This window comes from Mustelus asterias, chromosome 1, assembly GCF_964213995.1.
Source record: "Mustelus asterias chromosome 1, sMusAst1.hap1.1, whole genome shotgun sequence".
Classification (NCBI taxonomy): Eukaryota; Metazoa; Chordata; class Chondrichthyes; order Carcharhiniformes; family Triakidae; genus Mustelus; species Mustelus asterias.
Window position 1 is genome coordinate 166218242 of NC_135801.1, and position 27566 is coordinate 166245807.

The 27566-nt window shown below is 43.2% G+C and overlaps 1 protein-coding gene across 2 annotated transcripts in view; it reads left to right on the forward strand.

Moving 5' to 3' along the window:
* Positions 1-27566, forward strand: part of dym (dymeclin) — a 417844-nt gene that overhangs the window by 77992 nt on the left and 312286 nt on the right. For both annotated transcript variants that reach the window (XM_078222397.1, XM_078222407.1), the window contains exon 8: positions 18932-19074. In XM_078222397.1, coding sequence (XP_078078523.1) covers positions 18932-19074 — 143 coding nt within the window. The remainder of the gene's footprint in view (positions 1-18931; positions 19075-27566) is intronic.

Here is a 27566-nt window from a genome sequence, read left to right on the forward strand (position 1 = left end):
GAGTTAAGGAGCAGCTACTTCTCACAGAAGGTTGTGAATCTATGGAACTCACTGCTCCAGAGTGCAATGGATACAGAATCAATCAAAGGATTCAAGAAAGAGATAGATAAGTATTTGATCAAAAGTAGGGAAAAGGCAGGAAGTGGAGTTAGGATGAGATGGAGATCAGCCATGATCACATAGAATAGCAGAGCAGACCCGAGGGGCTGAATTGCCTACTCTTGCTCCTTGTTCCAGTGTAACTTCCATGCAAATCAATTGAACTGACCTGTGGCAATCGACAAGACCACATAACTGTTCCTGCACCAGCATATTTTCTCATAATTCCTACTTGTGTCGAAGGCTCTGCAGTTTTTATGTAACCGGACCCTCAATTTATTTCCATCAAATACTTCATGCAAGTTCCCACAAGAACTAGTGATGACAGATGAATTTGAGCATAAATCTGTAATTTAAAAACAATGAAACACAGATGTAATGAGAGTGCCAGGATTTCATTTGTTCGTTTTTTAAAGAAAATTCAGTATTTTAAAAAGAAATTCCAAAGTGAATTGGGTTAAAAATTTCCATTGTGTTCTGCTGCTGAAAATGTTCGGCAATTTCATAAGTTTTCCGCACTGTGTATGTGTATATACTAAACCATGGAGAGTAGCATGGCATTGAGTATGATTAGTGAAAGGTGAAGGAACTGGGGGCACAGATTTAAATTAATTGGCAAAAGAAACAATAGCAACAGGGGAAGAATGTTTTCACATGGCAAGTGGTCAGGATCTGGAAAGCACTGAATGACAGTATAAATTTAGTAATTAATTAAGGAGAAATGGCTGGGCAGGTGGGTATGCTGTAGCTGTATGATGTGGGAGCTGACAGATCCCATTGTGAGCTGCAGTGACCACATCTGCAGCAAGTGTTGGTTGCTCGAGGAACGTCGGCTCAGAATTGATAAGCTGGAGTCTGAGCTTCAGACACTGTGGCACATCTGGGAGGGGAGAGTTACCTGGAGGCTTTGTTTCAGGAGGTGATCACACCCAGTGGAGTAAGTACCTCAAATTCGGTCAGTGGTCACGGAAAGCAGGGTGTGATTGCAAGTGAGGCAGGTAGAGGGATACTGAATTCAGGAATGGAGGAACCTCCGTGCTTTACCTTGTCCAACAGGTATGAGGTACTTGCTTCCTGTGTGAAATGAGGAAAAGGACTGTAGAGAGGATGAGCTAGCTGACCACTGCACCATGGTACACAAGGCCATTCAAGAGGGGGGAGCAAAAAGACAGGTGGTAGTTTTAGAGGATTCTATAATTAGGATTGATAGCATTCTTTGGAAGCAGGATCAAGAGTCCCGCATGCTATGTTGCCTGCCTGGTGCCAGGTGAGGGACATCTCTGACTGGCTTGAAAGGATATTGGAGTGGGAGGGGGAGGATCCAATTGTTGTGGTTCAAGTTGGGACAAACAACATAGGCAAGACTAGGATAGAGGACCTGTTTGAGGATTATCAGACACTAGGAACTAAATTAAAGAATAGGTCCTCCAGGGTTATAATCCCTAGATTAATACCTGAGCCACATGCGCATTGGCATAGGGGTGAGAAAATTAGGGATGTAAACACATGGCTAAAGGAGTTGTGTGGGAAAGAGGGGTTCCATTTCATGGGGCATTGGCATCAGTTTTGGAACAGGAGGGATCTGTTCCGTTGGGACGGTTTTCACCTGAACCGATTTGGGACTGGTGTTCTAGCGGAAAGGATGACGGAGCAGCGCTCCGAAAGCTCGTGATTTCAAATAAACCTGTTGGACTTTAACCTGGTGTTGTGAGACTTCTTATAAGGATTTTAAACTAGCAAGTGAGGTGGAAGGGAAGGGTAAAACTACGGGAAGGATAATGGTTAATGGGAAGCAAAGCAGCAGGTTAGCACGTGGGAAAGAGGGTTGGTTCATCCTAGTTAACCTCTTCTGCACCCTCTCCAAAGCCTCCAGATCCTTCCTGTAATATGGCGACCAGAATTGAATGCAATGCACTAAGTGCAGCCTAACCAAAGTCTTATAAAGTTGTAACATGACATCCTGACTTTTGTACTCAATGCCCCAACCAATAATGGCAAGCATGCCATGCGCCTCCATTATCACTCTATCTCCTTGTGCAACCACTTTCAGGGACTATGGACTTGAACCTCAAGATCCCTCTGTACATCAGTGCTGTTCAGGGTCCAGCCATTAACTGTATACTCACATTTTCCCAGATTAAACTCCATCTGCCATTTCTCCACCCATATCTGTAACTGATCTAAATCCCACTGTATCCTTTGACAATCTTCTACACTATCCACAACTCCATTTATCTTTGTGTCAGCTGCAGTCTTACTAACCCACCCAGCTATGTTTTCATCCAAATCATTTATATAAAATTTATATAGGAACACCACTAGTCACGGACCTCCAGCCAGAAAACACCCTTCCACCACTATGCTTTGACTTCTATGGGCAAGCCAATTCTGAATCCAAGTGGTCAATTCACCGTGGATCTCCTGCATCATAATCTTCTTGATGGGCCTACCATGTGGGACTTGTCAAAAGCCTTAAACAAGAATGAGAATTTTAAAACCAAGGCTTTGCTTGATTGAGAGTCAATGTAGGTCAGTGAACACAGGGATGATTGGTGAACGGAACTTGGTGTGAGTAAGTATATAGGTTTGGATGACTTCAAGCTTATGGAGGTGGTCTTCCTAAATTGCCTTGAAATAGTCAAGTCTAAATGTTTTTGAGATTCACTCATGAGACCAAATAAGTAATGCTAAATGCACAGTACCAAGTGGATAATTTTGAAGTTAGTGTTCAGTGCATCAGCCTGATTTTAAAAATTGATTATTGATTCTTCCTGCATGAACTTGATCAAGAGGTTCTTGTGTGTGTGTGTGTGTATATATATATTTTCCAGGATTAATTCTATAACTAACTGTTTCTAGTTATTGATTATGCCAGGCTTATTACGAATCTGATCTGCTTAATTCTTGGAAAGAGATGAAATAGAGTTCCAAAATCTCTCAGAAATGGCCATGAGAATCCTGATTTTTACAACTGTGATTATAGTGTGACAATGCTACCTAGTTAGTGATAAGACTGCATTTGTGTAGTAGAATATCTCAATGGGATGTACAGGGAAATTAAAGAATCATTGCTAAGTTAAGAGGGGCGAATTCAAGTGTTAGCCCTTAAATTCAAATAAAAATGATGAGGAATTTTCCATGATGTGGTCTGGGAGTTTGTCTAAATCAGGCTTGTTTAAGTCAGAAAAGCCTTTTTTTGGGAGGAAGATTCTTGCTGCTGAAATCGACCTATATCATAGAATCCTTACAGTACCGAAGAGGCCATTTGGCCCATCAGGTCTGCATCGACTCTCTGACAAAGTATCTTACCTAGGCCCTCTCTCCCACCCTATCCCCATAGCCCACCACATTTCCCATGGCTAATCCACCGTACCTACACATCTTGGGACACAAAGGGGCAATTTAGCCTGGCCAATCCACCTTGCCTACACATCTTTGGACTGTGGGAGGAAACTGGAGCACCCAGTGGAAACCCTGCAGACATGGGAAGAATATGCAAACTCCTCACAGATAATCACCCAAGGCTGGAATTGAACCCAGGTCCCTGGAGCTGTGAGGTAGCAGTGCTAACCATTGTGCCACCATGCTGTGACCAATATTGACCTCATCAATTAAATCTGCTATCTAATGTAGCAGATTTAATTCAAGATGCCCAGCATCTTGTTGATGGAACTTTGAACTACATAGAGACCCAGCAACTCTTCACCTTAACAGTTAGAATTAATGACTGGTGGGACATATGATGTTCATGACTGGGCGGCACGGCAGTAGGGCAGCACAGTGGTGTGGGGCAGTACAGTGGTTACTGCCTCACAGAGCCAGTGACCCAGGTTCGATTCCCGGCTTGGGTCTGTCTGTGTGGAGTTTGCACCTTCTCCCCATACCTGAGTGGGTTTCCTCAAGGTGCTCCGGTTTCCTCCCACAATCCAAAGATGTGTGAGTTCGGTGGATTGGCCATGCTAAATTGCCCTTTGCTGTCGGGGGACTAGCTAGGGTAAATGCATAGGGTTATGGGGATTGGGCCTGGGTGGGATTGTGGTCACTTGAAGTCTTGATGGGCCAAATGGCCTCCTTCTGCACTGTAGGATTAAAACTCTGCATAATTTTGAAAATATGGGCATATTTTATTAACTCTGTTTCTGTGGAGGCAATGTAAAGTTTTAAAGAAGCAGCATCTTCAGAAAACCAAATTGCATTACGAAAGCTGTGTGTTTTCAGCTCAGCTTTCAAGTCTTCCAATGGGATGGCAATTACAGCTTTTTTTTTATCACTTGGATATCTCGTTTACTGAACTAAAACTGCACTGCATCCAATGTAATCTGAGGTGCCCATCTGTGAAACTTGGTGTGCTGTTATTGAAATGGTTGACATGATTGCATTGTGATACTTATTTACAGAACCTTTGGACAGCGAGGAATTAATAGGAAAGAAACATAAAATCTTAACCATTAGCAGAGAGATTAAGAAAAATCTAATTTGTTGTATGCTGCAGTTCTCGGTGAAAATCAGATTTTGTTGTGAAAATAATGAAAACACTGGAATCTGAAAATACAGCTATGGTCAGTAAATATAGTTGGTTTTGATGTGTAACTATTTGAGTGCATTTCTGACCTTTTAATTTAAACAGATCAGTTTTGATGGCAGTTTTTAGAGCTTTGCCCACCATCCATTACGAGAACACTATGATGAATGGGCATATCAATATCATAAGTCTATTGTGCCTTTTGAAATAGATGTCATTTTGCTCCATTATCAGCACTCATTCTTGACCTATGTGAAAAGAATGATTTTTACCAAATTGTAAGGTTTCTGCATGAAGTGCTTGAAGTTTTCTGGGTGCCTTGCTGAGTCCATCCCTGCAAACAGAGACTTCCAAGTTTAACAGTTGTGGAAGCCAAAGCATCAACTGTGACGGATGGCATTTTTGTTATTTTTGCCCAAAGATTTGAAGAGTTTTTTCTCTGCCTCGGTTAGTCCGGCTGAATAAAAACTGAAAATGCTGGAAATACACAGCAGGCCTGGCAGCATCTGCGGAGAGAAAAGCAGAGTTAATATCTCAGGTTAATCACCTTCAATCAGGCTTCAACACATCCACAATATTTTGATTTTGTTGAGTTGGACTAATGGCTTGTTGGTTTGCTGCAGATGCAATGTAATCCGATAAAAAATCTTTGTTGGTCAGGAAGAAGGAAATAACCTATTTCAACAGTATTCCGTTTATGAACAATTACTAGGTCACTGATTTGCTGTTGGTGAGAAAGACAAATTTGGTTTTATTACATGACGGCTTTCACGATTTTCCCATTTTTTTTGGGTCACATTCTGCAATTCCAATCATTTTTCCATAATACACGAAGCTGGTATCCTTGACAAGTACAGATTCTTTTCATTTATTGTATGATTCTTTTACTGTTCAACCACTCATAAAATTGACTGAAATGTTCTAAAGCTAAATTTTATACAGATTCTGTTTTAATAAAATGTGAACACATTGGAAAAGAACACAACTTAATAATACTGAAGAATTACTTTAAATCCTACCCTGAGAAAATACTAATATTTTGGTCAGTGCTACTATAGAACATAGAACAGTACAGCACAGAACAGGCCCTTTGGCCCACGATGTTGTGCCGAGCTTTATCTGAAACCAAGATCAAGCTATGCCATGCCCTATCATCCTGGTGTGCTCCATGTGCCTATCCAATAACCGCTTAAATGTTCCTAAAGTGTCTGACTCCACTATCACTGCAGGCAGTCCATTCCACACCCCAACCACTCTCTGCGTAAAGAACCTACCTCTGATATCCTTCCTATATCTCCCACCATGAACCCTATAGTTGTGCCCCCTTGTAATAGCTCCATCCACCCGAGGAAATAGTCTTTGAATGTTCACTCTATCTATCCCCTTCATCATTTTATAAACCTCTATTCAGTCTCCCCTCAACCTCCTCCGCTCCAGAGAGAACAGCCCTAGCTCCCTCAACCTTTCCTCATAAGACCTACCGTCCAAACCAGGCAGCATCTTGGTAAATCTCCTTTGCACTCTTTCCAGCGCTTCCACATCCTTTTTATAGTGAGGTGACCAGAACTGCACACACTATTCCAAATGTGGTCTCACCAAGGTCCTGTACAGTTGCAGCATAACCCCACGGCTCTTAAACTCCAACCCCCTGTTAAAAGCTAATACACTATAGGCCTTCTTCACAGCTCTATCCATTTGAGTGGCAACCTTCAGAGATCTGTGGATATGGACCCCAAGATCTCCGTTCCTCCACAGTCTTCAGAACCCTACCTTTGACCCTGTAATCCACATTTAAATTAGTCCTACCAAAATGAATCACCTCACATTTATCAGGGTTAAACTCCATCTGCCATTTTTCAGCCCAGCTTTGCATCCTATCTATGTCTCTTTGTAGTCTACAACAGCCCTCTACCTCATCCACTACTCCACCAATCTTGGTGTCATCAGCAAATTTACTGATCCACCCTTCAGCCCCCTCCTCTAAGTCATTCATAAAAATCACAAAGAGCAGAGGACCAAGCACTGATCCCTGTGGCACTCCGCTAGCAACCAGCCTCCAGTCTGAAAATTTTCCATCCACCACCACCCTCTGTCTTCGATCAGATAGCCAGTTACATATCCAATCCGCCAACTTTCCCTCTATCCCACACCTCCTTACTTTCATCATAAGCTGACCATGGGGGACCTTATCAAATGCCTTACTAAAATCCATGTATATGACATCAACTGCCCTACCTTCATCAACACACTTAGTTACCTCCTCAAAAAATTCTGTCAAATTTGTGAGGCACGACTTGCCCTTCACGAATCCGTGCTGACTATCCCGGATTAATCCAGGATTAATACTATGATAAGGTAATTTAAAAAATGATTTGCATGATTTGAGTATTCTCTCATCATAGACCTTCCTTTTCTCTAATTGTTATTATTCTATTAAAAGTATACAAATAACTTGTCAATTTAATTCATTATAATAAGACAGACCAGACATAGAAAATTGTTGCCATTGGTTACTCTATTTGGCATTGTACATTTCTTGACTTCAGAAGTTGGAACTATTAATAAAGATATCTGTTGATTTTATTTTTGGAGTTGGGAGGGGGAAGGTAACAGTTAGCTGACCTCCTGAGAGATTAACAGAGTAAGGCAGGATGGATGCCATCTTAATCTATGATGGTGTTGCAATTTATTCATGGCTTACAAGTCAGCAACGTTACCATGGATGTGAATCGAAGAGTTCTTTACGTTTTGTTCAAAAGACATGGGTGGCGCAGTGTTATTCCATAACTTTGCCGTCTTTGCATATAACAGCTCTGAAGAAAATTGAAGAAAAAGCAGAGAAGTGTTCCTGTCCCAGCCAAAGTGTATCCATCAATCGGGTACCAAAAGCAAATTAATTGGTCAATCATGTTATTGTGTTTGTGAGACTTTTTGGTGTGCCAATTGATTGCTGTGTTTGCCTACTAAACAATTAGTTACAAAGTATTGGAAAGTGGTTTGGAACATAGAATCGCTACAGTGCAGGAGGAGGCCATTAGGCCCATCGAGCCTATACCAACAATTATCCCATCCAGGCCCTATCCTTGTAACCCCATATATTTACCCTGATAATCCGCCTAATACTAATGGACAATTTATCATGGCTAATCCACCTAACCTGCACATCTTTGGACTGTGGGACGTATTAGTGAGAGGCAACATGGTTTTGTGAAGGGGCGGTCATGTGTCACCAACTTGATCGAATTTTTCGAGGAAGTGACAAAGATGATTGAGGGTAGGGTAGTGGATGTTGTCGACATGGACTTCAGTAAGGCCTTTGACAAGGTTCATCATGGCAGACTGGTGCAGAAGGTGAAGTCGCATGGGATCAGAAGTGAGCTGGCAAGGTGGATACAAAACTGGCTCAGTCAAAGAAGACAGAGGGTAGCAGTGGAAGTGTGCGTTTCTGAATGGAGGGCTGTGACAAGTGGCGTTCCTCAGGAATCAGTGCTGGGACCTTTGCTGTTTGTAATTTATATAAATGATTTGGAGGAAAATGTAACTGGTTTGATTCGTAAGTTTGCGGATGACACAAAGGTTGGTGGATTTGCGGATAGCGATGAGGACCATCAGAGGATACAGCAAGATATATAGATCAGTTGGAGACTTGGGCGAAGAGGTGGCAGCTGGAGTTTAATCCGGACAAATGTGCGGTATAGCATTTTGGAAGGCCTAATACAAATAGGAAATGTACAGTAAATGGCAGAACCCTTAAGAGTATTGATAGGCAAAGGGACCTGGGTGTACAGGTACACAGGTCACTGAAAGTGGTAATGCAGGTGGAGAAGGTAGTCAAGAAGGCATACGGCATGCTTGCCTTCATTGGCCGGGGCATTGAGTTTAAAAATTGGCAAGTCATGTTGCAGCTTTATAGAACCTTAGTTAGGCCGCACTTGGAATATAGTGTTCAATTCTGATCGCCACACTACCAGAAGGATGTGGAGGCTTTGGAGAGGATACAGAAAAGAATTACCAGGATGTTGCCTGGTATGGAGGGCTATGAGGAGAGGTTGGAGAAACTTGGTTTGTTCTCACTGGAACAATGGAAGTTGAGGGCGATCTGATAGACGTCAACAAGATTATGAGAGGCATGGACAGACTGGATAGTCAGAAGCTTTTTCCCAGGGTGGAAGAGTCAATTACTAGGGGGCATAAGTTTAAGGTGCGAGGGGCAAGGTTTAAAGGAGATGTACGAGACAGATTTTTTGCACAGGGGGTGGTGGGTGCCTGGAACTCGTTACCAGGGGAGGTAGTGGGAGCAGGCACGATACTGACTTTTAAGGGGCGTCTTGACAAATACATGAATAGGATGGACTAGAGGGATATGGTCCCCAAAAGAGTTGGGGGTTTTAGTTAAGTCGGGTAGCATGGTTTGTGTAGTCTTGGAGGGCTGAAGGGCCTGTTCCTGCGCTGTAATTTTCTTTGTTCTTTATTCTTTGAAACCGGAGCACCCGGAGGAAACCCACACAGACACGGGGAGGATGTGCAAACTCCACACAGACAGCGACCCAAGCTGGGAATTGAACCTGAGTCTGTGGCACTGTGAGGCAGCAGTTCTAACCACTGTACCACCGTGCCACCCATAAACATCATGACTATATAAATGCAAATTCCGTCCGTCCTTTCTTTTCTTTCCTGCAGACTAGCTGGGTATTAGATCTATTCGATACTAAGCTGGGAAGAATAATACTTTTTGACATCAACGTCATTAACAACACAAATATATGCTAATAGTGATCCATTTCTTGCAACCTTGCTAACCTTTTCTTTATGCCATTTCAATATATTACTCCTGATGTATCTTTACTCTCTAATTCTGGCTTCATGAGCATCCCCAGTTTCAAATTTACTGTCATTAGTGACTGTACCTTCAGCTGAATAGGTCCTAAACTCCGGAACGCTGTCCTTAAACCTTTCCACCTCACTTTCCTTCTTTGAGATGCTCCTTAAAAACCTACCTCTTTTCCAAGCTCTTTGGACTATCTGCTTTAATATCACCTCATGTGGCTCAGTGTCAAATTTTGCTTTATAAGCCTCCTGAGACTTCTTGGAACACTATTATGAACATAGAACAGTACAGCACAGAACAGGCCCTTCGGCCCACGATGTTGTGCCGAGCTTTATCTGAAACCAAGATCAAGCTATCCCACTCCCTATCATCCTGGTGTGCTCCATGTGCCTATCCAATAACCGCTTAAATGTTCCTAAAGTGTCTGACTCCACTATCACTGCAGGCAGTCCATTCCACACCCCAACCACTCTCTGCGTAAAGAACCTACCTCTGATATCCTTCCCATATCTCCCACCACGAACCCTATAGTTATGCCCCCTTGTAATAGCTCCATCCACCCGAGGAAATAGTCTTTGAAAGTTCACTCTATCTATCCCCTTCATCATTTTATAAACCTCTATTAAGTCTCCCCTCAGCCTCCTCCGCTCCAGAGAGAACAGCCCTAGCTCCCTCAACCTTTCCTCATAAGACCTACCCTCCAAACCAGGCAGCATCTTGGTAAATCTCCTCTGCACTCTTTCCAGCGCTTCCACATCCTTTTTATAGTGAGGTGACCAGAACTGCACACACTATTCCAAATGTGGTCTCACCAAGGTCCTGTACAGTTGCAGCATAACCCCACGGCTCTTAAACTCCAACCCCCTGTTAATATCCTGGCGGGAAGGTTGGCTAAGGCTACTGGAGAGACTTTAAACTAGAAAGGTTGGGGGGAGGGAATCGAAATGAGGGGACTGAGAGCGAGGAGGTTAGCTCGCAAATAGATAAGGAATGTAAACAGGGTAAGAGGGAGGTTAGACGAGTGATGGAGAAGGGAAGTGCTCAGGCTGAAGGTCTGAGATGTGTCTATTTTAATGCCAGGAGTGTAGTGAATAAAGTGGATGAGCTTAGAGCGTGGATTGCTGCTTCGAATTGTGATGTGGTGGCCATTACGGAGACTTGGATGTCTCAGGGACAGGACTGGGTGCTTCAGGTGCCGGGTTTTAGATGTTTCAGGAAGGACAGGGAGGGAGGCAAGAGAGGGGGGGGGAGTGGCACTGTTGATCAGGGATAGTGTCACGGCTGTAGAGAAGGTGGACGCCGTGGAGGGATTGACTACGGAGTCTCTGTGGGTGGAGGTTAGGAACAGGAAGGGGTCGGTAACGTTGCTGGGTGTTTTCTATAGGCCGCCCAATAGTAACAGAGATGTTGAGGAGCAGATGGGGAAACAGATCCTGGAGAGATGTAGGAATAACAGAGTTGTCGTGATGGGAGATTTTAATTTCCCAAACATAGATTGGAATATCCCTAGGGCTAGGGGTTTGGATGGAGAGGAGTTTGTTAGGTGTGTCCAGGAGAGTTTCCTGACACAGTATGTGGATAAGCCTACTAGAGGAGAGGCTGTACTTGATCTGGTGCTGGCTAATGAACCTGGACAGGTGGAGGATCTCTCGGTGGGTGAGCATCTTGGGGATAGCGATCATAATTCTATCTCCTTCACGATAGCATTGGAAAGAGATAGGATCAGGCAGGCTAGGAAAGTGTTTCTCTGGAGTAAAGGGAAATACAGTGTCACCAGGGAGGAAATTAGACGGGTAAATTGGAAGGAGGCATTCTTGGGGAAAAGTACCGAAGGAAAGTGGAGGATTTTCAAGGAATGTTTGTCTGGAGCTCTGCATGACAACGTTCCGATGAGACAGGGGGGTGTTGGTAGGGTACGGGAACCGTGGTGCACGAAGGTTGTGATGAACCTGGTGAATAAGAAAAGAGAGGCGTACAGAAGGTTCAGAGAGCTAGGAGGTGTTAAGGATTTAGAGGAGTATACGGGATGTAGGAAGGAGCTTAAGAAGGAAATTAGGAGAGCGAGAAGGGGTCATGAGAAGGCCTTGGCGGGTAAGATTAAGGAGAATCCCAAGGCTTTCTACAAATATGTCAAGAGTAAAAGGATGAGATGTGAAGGCATAGGACCCTTAAAAGGTGAAGGGGGAAAAGTTTGTGCGGAACCGTTAGAAATGGCGGAGCTGCTTAATGAATACTTTACCTCGGTATTCACGGTGGAAAGGGATCTGGGTGGTTGTACTGCTGGTTTGCGGTGGACAGAAAGGATCGAGCATGTGGACATAAAGAAAGAGGATGTGTTGGAACTATTGAATGGCATCAAGGTTGGTAAGTCGCCGGGACCGGATGGGATGTACCCCAGGTTACTGTGGGAGGTGAGGGAGGAGATTGCGGAGCCTTTGGCGATGATCTTTGCATCGTCGATGGAGATGGGAGAGGTTCCGGAGGATTGGAGGATTGCAGATGTGGTCCCTATATTCAAGAAAGGGAACAGGGACAGCCCGGGAAATTACCGACCGGTGAGTCTAACCTCAGTGGTTGGTAAGTTGATGGAGAGGATCCTAAGAGACAGGATTTATGATCATCTAGAGAAGTTTAGTATGATCAAAAGTAGTCAGCACGGCTTTGTCAAGGGCAGGTCGTGCCTTACGAGCCTGGTTGAGTTCTTTGAAAATGTGACCAAACACATTGACGAAGGAAGAGCGGTGGATGTGGTCTATATGGACTTCAGCAAGGCGTTCGATAAGGTCCCCCATGCAAGACTTCTTGAGAAAGTGAGAGGGCATGGGATCCAAGGGGCTGTTGCCCTGTGGATCCAGAACTGGCTTGCCTGCAGAAGGCAGAGAGTGGCTGTGGAGGGGTCTTTCTCTGCATGGAGGTCAGTGACCAGTGGAGTGCCCCAGGGATCTGTTCTGGGACCCTTGCTGTTTGTCATTTTCATAAATGACCTGGATGAGGAAGTGGAGAGACGGGTTGGTAAGTTTGCTGACGACACCAAGGTAGGTGGTGTTGTGGATAGTTTGGAGGGATGTCAGAAGTTGCAGCGAGACATAGATAGAATGCAAGACTGGGCGGAGAAGTGGCAGATGGACTTCAACCCGGATAAGTGTGTGGTGATCCATTTTGGCAGATCCAATGGGATGAAGCAGCAGTATAATATGAAGGGTACCATTCTTAGCAGTGTAGAGGATCAGAAGGACCTTGGGGTCCGGGTCCATAGGACTCTTAAATCGGCCTCGCAGGTGGAGGATGCGGTCAAGAAGGCGTACGGCGTACTGGCCTTCATTAATCGAGGGATTGAGTTTAGGGGTCGGGAGATAATGCTGCAGCTTTATAGGACCCTGGTTAGACCCCACTTGGAGTACTGCGCGCAGTTCTGGTCACCTCATTACAGGAAAGATGTTGAAGCCATTGAAAGGGTGCAGAGGAGATTTACAAGGATGTTGCCTGGATTGGGGGGCATGCCTTATGAGGATAGGTTGAGGGAGCTTGGTCTCTTCTCCCTGGAGAGACGAAGGATGAGAGGTGACCTGATAGAGGTTTACAGGATGTTGAGAGTTCTGGATAGGGTAGACTCTCAGAGGCTATTTCCAAGGGCTGAAATGGTTGCTACGAGAGGACACAGGTTTAAGGTGCTGGGGGGTAGGTACAGAGGAGATGTCAGGGGTAAGTTTTTCACTCAGAGGGTGGTGGGTGAGTGGAATCGGCTGACGTCGGTGGTGGTGGAGGCAAACTCGTTGGGGTCTTTTAAGAGACTTCTGGATGAGTACATGGGATTTAATGGGATTGAGGGCTATAGATCGGCCTAGAGGTGGGGATGTGATCGGCGCAACTTGTGGGCCGAAGGGCCTGTTTGTGCTGTGGCTTTCTATGTTCTATGTTCTAATAAAAGCTAACACACTATAGGCCTTCTTCACAGCTCTATCCACTTGAGTGGCAACCTTCAGAGATCTGTGGATATGGACCCCAAGATCTCTCTGTTCCTCCACAGTCTTCAGAACCCTACCTTTGACCCTGTAATCCACATTTAAATTAGTCCTACCAAAATGAGTCACCTCTCATTTATCAGGGTTAAACTCCATTTGCCATTTTTCAGCCCAGCTTTGCATCCTATCTATGTCTCTTTGTAGTCTACAACAGCCCTCCACCTCATCCACTACTCCACCAATCTTGGTGTCATCAGCAAATTTACTGATCCACCCTTCAGCCCCCTCCTCTAAGTCATTCATAAAAATCACAAAGAGCAGAGGACCAAGCACTGATCCCTGTGGCATTCCGCTAGCACCCTGCCTCCAATCCGAAAATTTTCCATCGACCACCACCCTCTGTCTTCGATCAGACAGCCAGTTACCTATCCAATCGGCCAACTTTCCCTCTATCCCACACCTCCTCACTTTCATCATAAGCCGACCATGGGGGACCTTATCAAACGCCTTACTAAAATCCATGTATATGACATCAACTGCCCTACCTTCATCAACACACTTAGTTACCTCCTCAAAAAATTCAATCAAATTTGTGAGGCACGACTTGCCCTTCACGAATCCGTGCTGACTATCCCGGATTAATCCACATCTTTCTAAATGGTCGTAAATCCCATCCCCAAGGACCTTTTCCATCAATTTGCCAATTAGATTAAAACTACTATATAAATACAAGTTGTTGTTGCTTGATAAGAGCAGTAGATATGTCTTGAAAGCTTTTAATTTTTGACCAGGAAGATGGAAGCATTTGAAAGGATAGAGTCATAAAGGTTTACTTGTCCGTGCTGCCTTTTTTTTTAAAACCCCAAAACTAATCCCAATTGCCCGCCTTTGGCCCATATCCCTCTATACCCATCGTACCCGTGTAAGTGTCTAAATGCTTTTTAAAAGATAAAATTGTACCCGCCTCTACTACTACCTCTTGCAGCTTGTTCCAGACACTCACCACCCTCTGTGTGAAAAAATTGCCCCTCTGGACACTTTTGTATCTCTCCCCAATGTTTGCTGTGTTCATCAGCTTAAATTTGCAAGGTACACCAGTCAAGACTGACTTTGCAAGACCATAAGAAATAGGAACAGGAGTAGGCCCTCCTTCAGTCCTTTGAGCCTACTCTGCTATTCAATATGACCATGGTTGATCTAACCTTCATTAAGTCTACTTTCCATCGTTAACTCTGTAGCCCTTAATTGCCTGACTGATTAAAAACCTATTGATCTCCACCTTAAAAAATTTGATTTATTATCACATTTACAGAGAAAAGTATTGTTTCTTGCGCGCTATACAGACAAAGGATATCATTCACAGAGAAGGAAAGGAAAGGAGAGGGTGCAGAATATAATGTTACTGTTATTTCTAGGATATAGAGAAAGATCGACTTATTATGAGGTAGGTCCATTCAAAAGTCTGATGGCAGCAGGGAAGAAGCTGCTCTTGAGTCGGTTGGTACATGATTTCAGACTTTTGTATCTTTTTCCAGACACAAGAAGGTGGAAGAGAGTATGTCTGTGATGGATGTGGTCTTTAATTATGTTGGCTGCTTTTCTGAGGCAGCGGGAAGTATAGGCAGAGTCAATGGATGGGAGGCTGGTTTGCATGATGGACTGTGCTTTGTTCACAACCCTTTGTAGTTTCTTGTGGTCCTGGTCAGAGCAGGAGCCATACCAACCTGTGATACATCCGGAAAGGATGCTTTCTATGGTACATCTGTAAACGTTGGTGAGAGTTGTAGCAGACATGCCAAATTTCTTTAGTCTTCTGAGAAAGTAGAGATGTTGGTGGGCTTTCTTAACTATAACGTCGACGTGGAGTGACCACGACAGGTTGTTGGTGATCTGGGCACCTAGAAACCTGAAGCTCTCAACCATTTCCACTTCATCCTTGTTGATGTTAACAAGAGCATGTTCTCCATTACGTTTCCTGAAGTCGATGACCATCTCTTTCATTTTACTGATATTGAGGGAGAGATTATTGTAATCGCACCAATTCACCAGATTTTCTATCTCTTTCCTGTACTCCGACCCTCTACAGTAGCGTCATCAGCAGACTGGAAAATGGAGTTGGAGGGGAATTTGGTCATACAATTATAGGTGTATAAAGAGTATAGTACGGGGCTGAGGACACAGCCTTGCGGGGCACCAGTGTTGAGGATAATCATGGAAGAGGTACTGTTGCCTATCCTTACTAATTGTGGTATGTGGGTTAGGAAATGTTCAAGGATTCAGCCTCCATTGTTTCTTGGGGTAAAAAATTTGCAAGCTGCAGTGGATCAGCAAAGCATAGAATGGAAGCATTTGGCATTGTCTTTTTTCAGTCTGTATCAGTCATGTGGAATTAATTAATTGAAAGGAAAAGTAACTAGATCAACAGTGGAACCGTTTCACACAACTGACAAAAGACCTCAAAAAAGGCATGCGTTATCACTTCAATGTTTTTTTAGGACTGATCCTTCTGATTTTTAGATATTTCCAGTTACGAAATTTCCACAGTTTGATGGATGGGTAGGACAAACGTGAAAAGCATGATCTAATATGGTCCCCTCATGTTTATCATTGTTTGCCATAGCAACAGAAAATGGTCACCATGTAGGTATTTACAGATGTGAATAATGTGATGTTTCAAATTAGAACTTATTCTATTAAAGTTTAAGTTTTCCATGGTTACATTTGTTGATTTGTTAGGTGATTACTGGTGTGCTGGCCACTAATTATTCTTCAATCCAAATCACAAACAGATTTTTTTGGTCACTTGCATATTACTGTTTGTCGAGGCGTGTTGTTATCAAATTGGCTGCTATGTTTCCTGCATTACAACAGTGATGAACAACTCTTCAGAAATACCTTGATAATCTAATGTTTGGTCATCAAACACCCTTCTGCTGCCGGTCCACCAGGTAGATTACTTGTTATCCATGCAGACTTGCCAAAGCTGTATTTCAATATACTGAAGCAGTAGGTGGGAGACCTGTTGTATGCAGTTAGTCTGGCTGCTGTAGGTATATCATTGACTGCCAGTGGTCCAGATATGTGCTCTCCAGGATTCTGACTGATGAGATATTCGTGGTCACCCTGTGTCGATTTTGGCAGTGAGCAGGTGTTTATTGCTTTTCTTTGGTATGTGATGTTGCACATGCTTTTAATTTGGTTAGGTTTTCTGTAACCTCTGGTCGCACCTACGGAACCAGATTTCCTGTATTGGCATGCCCAATACCCTTTTACCCTGCCTGACTTGCAAATGTGTTGGATCTCAGGGCACTTTTGTGGTGGGTGCAGGAGACTGCACTTCCCATATAGCTTGCTTGGTTTCTGATTTGGCTACTACACTAATACTTGTGCCACACTCGTTGCTTGCAGGAAAAGCTACTTTCTTTCTTAGGATTTTTTTTAACCTGCAGATTGAGTCTTTGCCATACTTTGTCCTGTTGCACTGTTTAGCATGCTTCTCGTCCTTTGTCCTGCCCACAATGTTGTTTTGCATGGGAATAACACCCGAGGACACCTTAATGGCTCTTCAGCTTTTCTGTCTCACTCAAGACCAGTGGGACTCTGAACTAACTTGTTGTTCCCACTCACCACTGATTCATCTACCTTTGAAATCAGGTACTTTTTGTTATGCTGAATATTGTTTGTAGAGGGACTCTGCCTCTCAGTTTCAATGTGCACACACCATCTGCGTTTGCTGCAGACAATCTGTACTGTGCTAGATCTTGTCTGTAGCTCCTCCTGTGATATTATGAATATGTTCAGTTTAATCTCTGCCCTGGTCTTCAAATTTGTACCGCTGCCCCCATGTTGCAAGTAAAATTCATAATATCACAGGAGGAGCTGCAAACAAGATCTGGCACAGTGCAGGTTGTCTGCAGAAGGAGTTCCCGACAATCGACAATGGTTTCATGGTCATCAGTAGGTTCTTAATTCCAGATATTTTTTATTGAATTTAAATTCCACCATCCGCTGTGGCGGGATTCAAACCTGGGTCCCCAGAACATTAGCTGAGTTTCTGGATTAATAGTCAAGCGATAATACCACTAGGTCATTGCCTCCCCAAATCTTCAATGAGTGACCTTGTGTTGCAGTATGCTGTTTACTAAAGATCATGGTGGGCAGTATCATATATACAAAAAGGCAACATGGGAGTAACAGAGCACATTGATGGTTTCCTCTGCAGTAGGTTCCTAATTTCAACCATGGCATTTTGTGAGGAGCAAAGTAGAGATCAATTATTTTCTTACAGAGAGGGATTGCAAAAATAAATGTCTGTAAAAGGGAAACAGGAGTGGGATCCATTCATTCCATACTGCATTTGTTCAACTCAAAATGGCTAGTTTTGAGTGGCAAATCCAGAGGCGTGGGCTTGCGTTGTTTTCCCTTTGAAGAGATGAGTAGAATTCTTTATTTAAAAAATCAACCTTTTGGACATTTATTCATTAATATTCAAGTGCTGTCAGGCAACTCACAAACATACACTGCTTGAATGCTGCTCACTGAAAAAAATGAACTTGAACTATGCTGATCATCATGCTGTTTGATAATGATGAGAGTATATGGAACAATGCTAAAATATGGCTTTATGTTGCAAGGTATAATTACTCTGCATTCTTGAAGTTAATGCCTGAAGAGGTTACAGGTCAGATTTCAGACTAGAACGCTGGATCATTTTGTGGGAAATCCATTAAGAAGCTGCAGTCATTCTAGCTAAATTATCACTTAAGTGCGATGGAGCAATTTGCATTGTGCAGTGTGTGTGATGTCGAGTGTTGACACACTGGCCAAGAGATTCTACTTTGGAGACAATCGGTGATCCAGGCATGAATTGTTACTCAAACTTAGGATATTTTTACAAAGTGAAATTTTTGCTCAAGTTTCTGTTCAAACTCACTTGCTTATTGCTGAAAATCTTAGATGAACGAGCGTAATTGGGCAGCCTTTTCAAACATTTTTTTTGAGTTGGATTTAAAATATTCTTTGGCATATTTAAGAGTGGTAACTTGATGTTTTCTTCCAGTTTAAAAAAAGGACTGATCGCCATAAGCATTTTCAAGCAATGCCCGGTTCACCATTTGAGAGTGACAAGATTTTAAATAACCGCAAATGATTTCTATAAAACCATTAACTAATCACAGTGGTGTGCAGTAATCAGTTTATTAGTAAATTTTTAAAAAGTAAAAGCTTTTTAAAAGGTGCCTATTAATTTTAGAGTCTCCTCAAAGGCCTTTCAGTGAATGAAATTCGCAGAAATTCACCATGGTGATTCATTTGATGTGAAGGTGTGGCCGGTTTTGTTGGTATGGCCTGGTGGAAGAGATTGTGTGCAGGGCATAATTTTTGCTTGAACTTCCTTGATCTTTTGAGGTAATTTAGCCAATTTTGGATGCAACCTAGTGGAAACTCAACCACTCTTTTAAGGTAGTAATAGATGGGAATTATCAGTAATACCTATTTGAGCTTTTTTTCTTCTTTTCACAGCCACCAGCATACCAGCAGAATTGTAAAAACATTACTTTACAACTTCATTAGGCAAGAGAAGTGCCCACCTCGAGGGACTCAGATTTTTGAGCAGACATCTGAAGGAAGTGGCTTGCTATATGGCTTAGCATCTGGTGTGGCATGTAAGTATGTTGTGTTTGATTAGTAAGTTACAAGTACATATTTTTAAAGTGGAATAAGATCAGAGAATATTTGCAGCACAGAATGTGGCCATTTGACGCCTCAATCCTTGCCTGCTCTCTTCAATAGCAATTCAGCTCATCCCACTTGCCCATCCTACCCCTGTAGCCCTGCAATTTTTAAAATTCCCTTTTGAAAGTCACAATTGAATATGCCTCCACCACATTGAGGCAGTGCATTTCAGACTTGGTGCCTCATGTCACCTTCGGCCCTTTTGCTAATCACCTTAAACCTCTCTCCTCTGATTCTCATTCCTTTTGCCAATGGAAACAGTTTCTACCTATCTGACTGGACCTCATGATTTTGAATTTTACACTTTATTGAGGTGTTCACCAAGGAGAGGGGCCATGTTTTTGAGGATGAGTGTGAGATACAGGCTGATAGGCTGGAGGAGGTGGATGTTCTGAGGGAAGATGTATTAGCAATTTTGAAAAACCTGAGGGTCGATAAGTCCCCTGGGCCAGTTGGGATATATCCTAGGATTCTTTGGGAGACAAGGGATGTGATTGCAGAGCCTTTGGCTTTGATCTTTGGGTCCTCACTGTCCACGGGGATAGTGCCAGAGGACTGGAGAGTGGCGAATGTTGTTCCTCTGTTCAAGAAAGGAAATAGGAATGACCCTGGTAATTATAGGCCGGTTAGTCTTGCTTCGGTGGTCGGTAAGTTAATGGAAAAGGAGTTGAGGGGTAGGATTTATGACCATTTGGAAAGATGCAGCTTAATCTGGGATAGTCAACACGGATTCTTGAAGGGTAAGTCTTGCCTACCAAATTTGATTGAATTCTTAGAGAGGGTAACTAAGTGTGTAGATGAAGGTAGAGCAGTTGGTGTCGTATACATGGATTTTAGTAAGGCGTTTGATAAGGTTCCCTTTGGTCGGCTCATGAAGAAAGTAAGGAGGTGTGGGATAAAGGGAAATTTGGCCGATTGGATAAGTAACTGGCTATCTCATAGAAGACAGAGGGTGGTGGTGGATGGAAAATCTTCAGACTGGAGACCAGTTACCAGCGGTGTACCACAGGGATCAGGGCTGGGTCCTCTGCTATTTGTGATTTTTATCAATGACTTGGAGGAGGGGGCTGAAGGGTGGGTCAGTAAATTTGCTGATGACACCAAGATTGGTGTAGTAGTGGATGAGGTGGGAGGGCTGTTGTAGGCTGCAAAGAGACATTGATAGGATGCAGAGCTGGGCCGAAAAATGGCAGATGGAGTTTAACCCTGATAAGTGCGAGGTGATTCATTTTGGTAGGACAAACTTGAATGTGGATTACCGGGTCAAAGGTAGGGTTCTGAGGAATGTGGAGGAACAGAGAGATCTTGGGGTTCATATCCGCAGATCTCTGAAGGTTGCCACTCAAGTGGATAGAGCCGTGAAGAAGGCCTATAGTGAACAAAGAACAATACAGCACAGGATCAGGCCCTTCGGCCCTCCAAGCCCGTGCCACTCCCTGGTCCAAACTAGACCATTCATTTGTATCCCTCCATTCCCACTCTGTTCATATGGCTATCTAGATAAGTCTTAAACGTTCCCAGTGTGTCCGCCTCCACCACCTTGCCTAGCAGCGCATTCCAGGCCCCCACCACCCTCTGTGTAAAATATGTCCTTCTGATATCTGTGTTAAACCTCCCCCCCTTCACCTTGAACCTATGACCCCTCGTGAACGTCACCACCGACCTGGGGAAAAGCTTCCCACCGTTCACCCTATCTATGCCTTTCATAATTTTATACACCTCTATTAAGTCTCCCCTCATCCTCCGTCTTTCCAGGGAGAACAACCCCAGTTTACCCAATCTCTCCTCATAACTAAGCCCCTCCATACCAGGCAACATCCTGGTAAACCTCCTCTGTACTCTCTCCAAAGCCTCCACGTCCTTCTGGTAGTGTGGCGACCAGAACTGGACGCAGTATTCCAAATGCGGCCGAACCAACGTTCTATACATCTGCAACATCAGACCCCAACTTTTATACTCTATGCCCCGTCCTATAAAGGCAAGCATGCCGTATGCCTTCTTCACCACCACCTCCACCTGTGACGTCACCTTCAAGGATCTGTGGACTTGCACACCCAGGTCCCTCTGCGTATCTACACCCTTTATGGTTCTGCCATTTATCGTATAGCTCCTCCCTACATTATTATTTCTACCAAAATGTGTTAGCATTTATTAACAGGGTATTTGAGTTTAAGAACCGTGGGGTTATGCTGCAACTGTACAGGACCTTGGTGAGACCACATTTGGAATATTGTGTGCAGTTCTGGTCACCTCATAAAAAGGATTTGGAAGCATTGGAGAGAGTGCAGAGGAGATTTACCAGGATGCTGCCTGGTTTGGAGAGTAGGTCTTATGAGGAAAGGTTCTCTTTAGAGCGGAGGAGGATGAGAGGCGACTTAATAGAGGTTTATAAGATGATGAGGAGGATAGATAGAGTGGACGTTCAGAGACTATTTCCTCGGGTGGATGTAGCTGTTACTAGGGAGCATAACTATAAGGTTCATGATGGGAGATATAGGAGGGATGTCCGAGGTAGGTTCTTTACTCAGAGAGTGGTTGGGGCGTGGAATGGACTGCCTGCTGTGATAGTGGAGTCGGACACTTTCGGAACTTTCAAGCGGTTATTGGATGGGCACATGGAGCACACCAGGATGATAGGGAGTGGGATAGCTTGATTTTGGTTTCGGACAAAGCTCGGCACAACATCAAGGGCCGAAGGGCCTGTACTGTTCTATGTTCTATGCATCTGTTTATAAAGCTCAGGATCCTATACGAATGGTCATCCAGACTTGAAACATTAGCTTTATTCTCTCTCCACAGATGCTGTCAGATCTGTTGAGATTTTCCAGCATTTTCTGTTTTGTTTCAGATTCCAGCATCCACAGTAATTTGTTTTAATCAGGATCCTGTATGCCATTTTAACCACTTTCTCAATCTGCACTGCCACCTTCAATGATACGTACACACATATCCCAAGTATCTCTCCATGATAGTTCTCCACTCCAGGAAGCAAGTAATCAGCAGTCGCCTTTCGAACACCCATTCAAACTTCCAAGTTTCTCTCTTCTCTGGATCTCTACCCACATTGACATGTTTACTGCACTCAAGGGAGGAGTACTTGGCTAGGAATCTGAGGCGAACATTAAAGGAGCTGTTGTAAAGGTGAAATATTCTTAAAGAATAGGTTCCGGAGGAGTGAATAGGCTTGATGGGATTCGTGTAGTGTAAGTGTGTATGCAAAAATGAGTCAGGATGAGTTTTCAGGTTTGAAAGTGAATAATTAGGTTCAGTGCCGGCAGTCTTGCTGTTGTAGCCATTACTTTAATTATATTTCTTTATTGAAATGGCTGCATGCACTCAACAGTTGACATTCCCTCATTTTATGTGTAATTGTGGGGGAGCAGAGGAGAAGAAGAACAAGAAATTAAAATATGCCATTTAGGCTTGTTTACAAATAAGGTTGTGTTCCAGCCACAGTAACATTTGGATCAGTGATTCATGCCACTAACGTGTAACTCTGAGCTTACAACAGAGAAGAGCACAAGTACGTCTAGCGAATAAACAATTGAAAGATTAGGTACCTATCAGTTTCCATGGGATGAGTCGAATGTCTGTACTGTTGAGTGTCAGGACATTAACGCTAGACCTTATAAAAGAGCACTCTTTTTAAAAGTGACTGTTTGGATATCAGTCTCATCTTTAAGTCCCCATACCAATAACAAACAACGTCTTACATTTAAAAGTAGTAAATGTCCTAAGGCACTTTGACACTGAACCACATGAGATATTAGGAAAGATGACCAAAAGCTTGGCTAGAGATGGATTTTAAGGAACATCTTGAGAGAGACAGAGAAGTTTAGGGAATGAGTACCAAAACTTGGGACCATGCAGCTGAAGGCACGGCTGTTGTGGTGAAGCAAGTAAAATCGAGATATGCAAGAGACCAGAATTGGAGGAGCACCAAGAACATGAAAAGTACTAGATTTGGAAATAGGAAACGAATGAACACTGTTCCATATCAATGTTTAACTATATCCAATTTAACTATTTCACCTTTAACAAAGGGAATGCCTTTTGCACTCAAGTAGATCCACCTAGTGAAATAATAGGCTTGTTAGCAAAATTGAAGCCCATAGGATTAAAGAGATGGTGGAGCTGCGGATGTAAAATTCACAAGACAGAAATCAGTAGAGAACGGCTATTTTCAGACTGGAGGCAAGAATGCACAGCTGTCCCTCATTTGCAACCTCATTCCACCCATCAATTTGCACACTGTTCTCATCCCCCACTCACCCTCTGGCATTTGCGATCCCTTTGTCATCTCATCTCCTCTCCACTCTTCCTCCTCAGTCATTTGCGATCTCTCCCGCTCCACCAACCATTTATGTTCCCTTCTCCCACACCTCTCCCCCATCCGTTTACATTATCCACTTCTCTAACTATTTGCAATCTCCTTCACTCAGCTCTGCAATTTGAGATCTCTTGCCTTGTCTCATACTCATCTGCGATCCTTTCTTCATCTTCCTGAGCACACCTCACCAATGTCTAATCTCACTCTAAGGACTGTTCCCAGTTACTGCTTTGTACCACAGGCATCTAATCAACTGCATAATTTGTCAGTCTGCCCAGTGTGAAATTGAGGTAACAATTTCTAATGACGTCCTTTCATTAAACTAAGCCTTCTCAATATTTCCTGAAATCCCTACCCCTGATGCATTTCTCTGCTTCCTTCTTGCCTTCTCGCATATATCATGGCCATAAGAGTCCAAAACTAAGGAGATTATGCAAAATCCTTTCTATATGGTTGAAATAAATGACCAGAGAATTTGTTTACATGGCATTGGTTTAGTGGTACATATTGGCCAGAACACTGGGAATAACTTCCATGCTTGCCTTTGAAGAGTACAGTCAAATCTTTTACAGCCACTTGAGAGGGCAGACAGGAGTTGGGTTTAATGCCTCATCTGAAAAATAGTACTTTTGACACTACAACACTCTAACTACTGGACTGAATTATGCATTATTTATCCCTTCAATTGGAGAAGTGTAGACATTTTTCCAAGGATGTTGCTAGAATTGAGAGGATGCAACTATCTGGAAGGATTGACCAGACTTCTGCTGTTTTCTCTGGAAAGAAGACCTGATTGAGGCTTCTAAATCATGAAGGATCATGAAGGATATGTGGAGAATTGTTTCCATTTGTGGTCATGTTATTGGACTAACAATTTAGGAGCCTGGACTTGTAACCCTGTGTTCAAATCCTATCATTAAGTTTTTTAAAAGATCTGGATTAAGGAAATTGGTATGCGTAAAAGTGATAATGCAGCTGTCAGATTGTTGTAAAAACCTGTCTAGTTCATTAATGTTTTTTAGAGAACAAAATCTACGAACCATCGAGATTTACAATGTGGTTGACTCTTAACTATCCTCTGAACTGGCTTAGTAGTGTTATCCTTGAACACCTGGGTCACAAAGACACTTGAAATATCAGGCTCCTATTTATTGGCTATAACTCAGCCTTCAACACCATTATCCCAACAAAACTCATGTCCAAACTCCATGGTCTAAGACTCAACTCCTCCCTCTGCGATTGGATCCTAGACTTCTTAACCTACAGACCGCATTCAGTAAGGATAGGCAATGACACCTCCTCCATGATTAGCCTCAACACTGGTGCCCTGTAAGGCTGTGTCTTCAGCCCCTTACAATACTCCTTATACGCTTATGACTGTATGGCCAAATTCCGCTCCAACTTGATTTTGTCTACATCAACAGGGATAAAGTGGAAATGATCGAGAGTTTCTAGGTGCCCAGATTACCAACAACCTGTCCTGGTCCCTCCATGCCAACATTGTAGTTAAGAAAGCCCACCAACGCCTCTACTTTCTCAGGAGGCTAAGGAAATTTGGCATGTCCACTACAACTCTCACCAAATTTTACAGATGCACCATAGAAAGCATTCTTTCTGGTTGTATCACAGCTTGGTATGGATCCTGCTTTGTTCAAGACCGCAAGAAACTACAAAGGGTCATGAACGAAGCCCAGTCCATCATTCAAACCAGCCTCCCATCCATTGACTCTATCTACACTTCCCGCTGCCTCGGAGAAGCAGCCAGCATAATCAAAGACTGATCGACTCCAGGCAAACCTCTTCTATCTTCTTCCATTGGGAAAAAGATACAAAAGTCTGAGGGCACGTGCCAACCGACTCAAGAACAGCTTCTTCCCTGCTGCCATCAGACGTTTGAATGGACCTACCTCATATTAAGTTGATTTTTCTCCACACCCTGACTATGACTATAACACTACATTCTGCACCCTCTTCTTTCCCTCTCTTTGTTCAGTGTGCTTTGTCAGTATAGTGTGAAAGAAACAATACTTTTCACTGTATAGTAATACATGTGACAAATCAAAACAAATTTTCAAGTTTAATGATGACACCACCGCACTGGGTCGGATCGCAAACAATGACGAGATGGAATACAGGAAAGAGATGGAGAATCTGGTGAACTGGTACGATGACAATAATCTCTCCCTCAATGTCAGTAAAACGAAGGAGATAGTCATTGACTTCAGGAAGCATAGTGGAGGACATGCCCCTGTCTACATCAATGGGGATGAAGTGGAAATAGTAGACAGCTTCGTGTTTCCACGTGTCAAGATCACCAACAACCTGTCCTGGTCCCTCCACGTCGACGCTACAGCTAAGAAAGTCCACCAACGCTTCTACTTTCTCAGGAGGCTAAGGAAATTCGGCATGTCCGCTACATCTCTCACCAATTTATACAGGTGTACCATAGAAAGCATCCTTTCCAGATGTATCCCAGCTTGGTATGGCTCCTACTCTAACCAACACTGCAAGAAACTACAAAGCGTTTGACGAAGCCCAGTCCATCATGCAAGCCAACCTCCCATTCATTGACTTTGTCTACACTTCCCACTGTCTCGGAAAAGCAGCCAGCATTATCAAGGACCCCACGCGCCCCAGACATACACTCTTGAATCTTCTTCCATTGGAAAAAAGATACAAAAGTCTGAGATCACGTACCATCTGACTCAAGAACAGCTTTTCCCTGCTGCCATCAGACTTTTGTATGGACCTACCATATATTAAGCTGATCTTTCTCTATACCCTAGCTATGACAGTAATACTTTATTCTGCACTCTCTCATTGCCTTCTCCCCTGTGTACTCTATAAACAGTGTTTTTTTTCTGTATAGCGTACAAGAAACAATACTTTTTGCTGTATCCCAATACATGTGACAATAAATCAAAGCTAATCAAAAAGCACCATGGACGTTCCTGCAACAATTGTACTGCAGCGGTTCAAGATGGTGGCTCACCACTATCTTCCCGAGGGTAATTAGAATTGGGCAAAGGCTGGTCTCCTCAGCAGCGCCCTATTCCATGAATGAATGAATAAATAAAGAGAAGTATTTAGAATCTTAGTTTCAGGTGTCAGCAATCATCAATTAACTGTTCTATCAGTTTACAGAACGCAAGTGAGATAATTAGTTGACTTCGACATTCTTCTTTATAAACTTAATAAATAACAGACGAAGACATTCTCTCTTCAATCATTTGTATCTCTCCTCTTCTCCTGGTTAAGTTATAAACACAAGTTACAACAGTTGCGTGATTCGTATTATTTTTCATGCTCTCATTAAATGTCTATTTTAAAACTGAGAGATTCAATGAGTTTCTGAAGCATTCAGTTCTGCAGAGGTAAAGTTCTGGGCACTTCTACCAGCAGGAATCACAATAGAAGCTGACGACATGTGTACAGTTTGATGGGTTTTCTGCTGCTGGAGCTCCAACATGATCTGCTGGTGATTATTCTCCCTGAATAAAGCTTTCCACATACAAGCTTGCTCTCAACGAAGCTTTTGAAATTTACTCTTATTTTCAAAATGTTTGAGAGGAAATTAAAGAAAGATTTGCATTTTTCTAGAGCCTAAAAAATACCTTGAGTTCTGAGGATTGTTTCATATTAGAATATAGAACATTACAGCGCAGTATAGGCCCTTCGGCCCTCGATGTTGCGCCGACCGGTGGAACCAATCTAAAGCCCCTCTAATCTACACTATTCCAATATCATCCATATGTTTATCCAATAACCATTTGAATGCTCTTAATGTTGACGAGTCCACTACTGCTGCAGGCAGGGCATTCCACGCCCTTACTACTCTCTGAGTAAAGAACCTACCTCGAACATCTGTCCTATATCTCTCACCCCTCAATTTAAAGCTATGTCCCCTCGTGCTAGCCAACACCATCCGAGGAAAAAGGCTCTCACTATCCACCCTATCTAATCCTCTGATCATCTTGTATGCCTCTATTAAGTCACCCCTTAACCTTCTTCTCTCTAACGAAAACAACCTCAAGCCCCTCAGCCTTCATACGATTTTCCCACCATACCAGGCAACATCCTGGTAAATCTCCT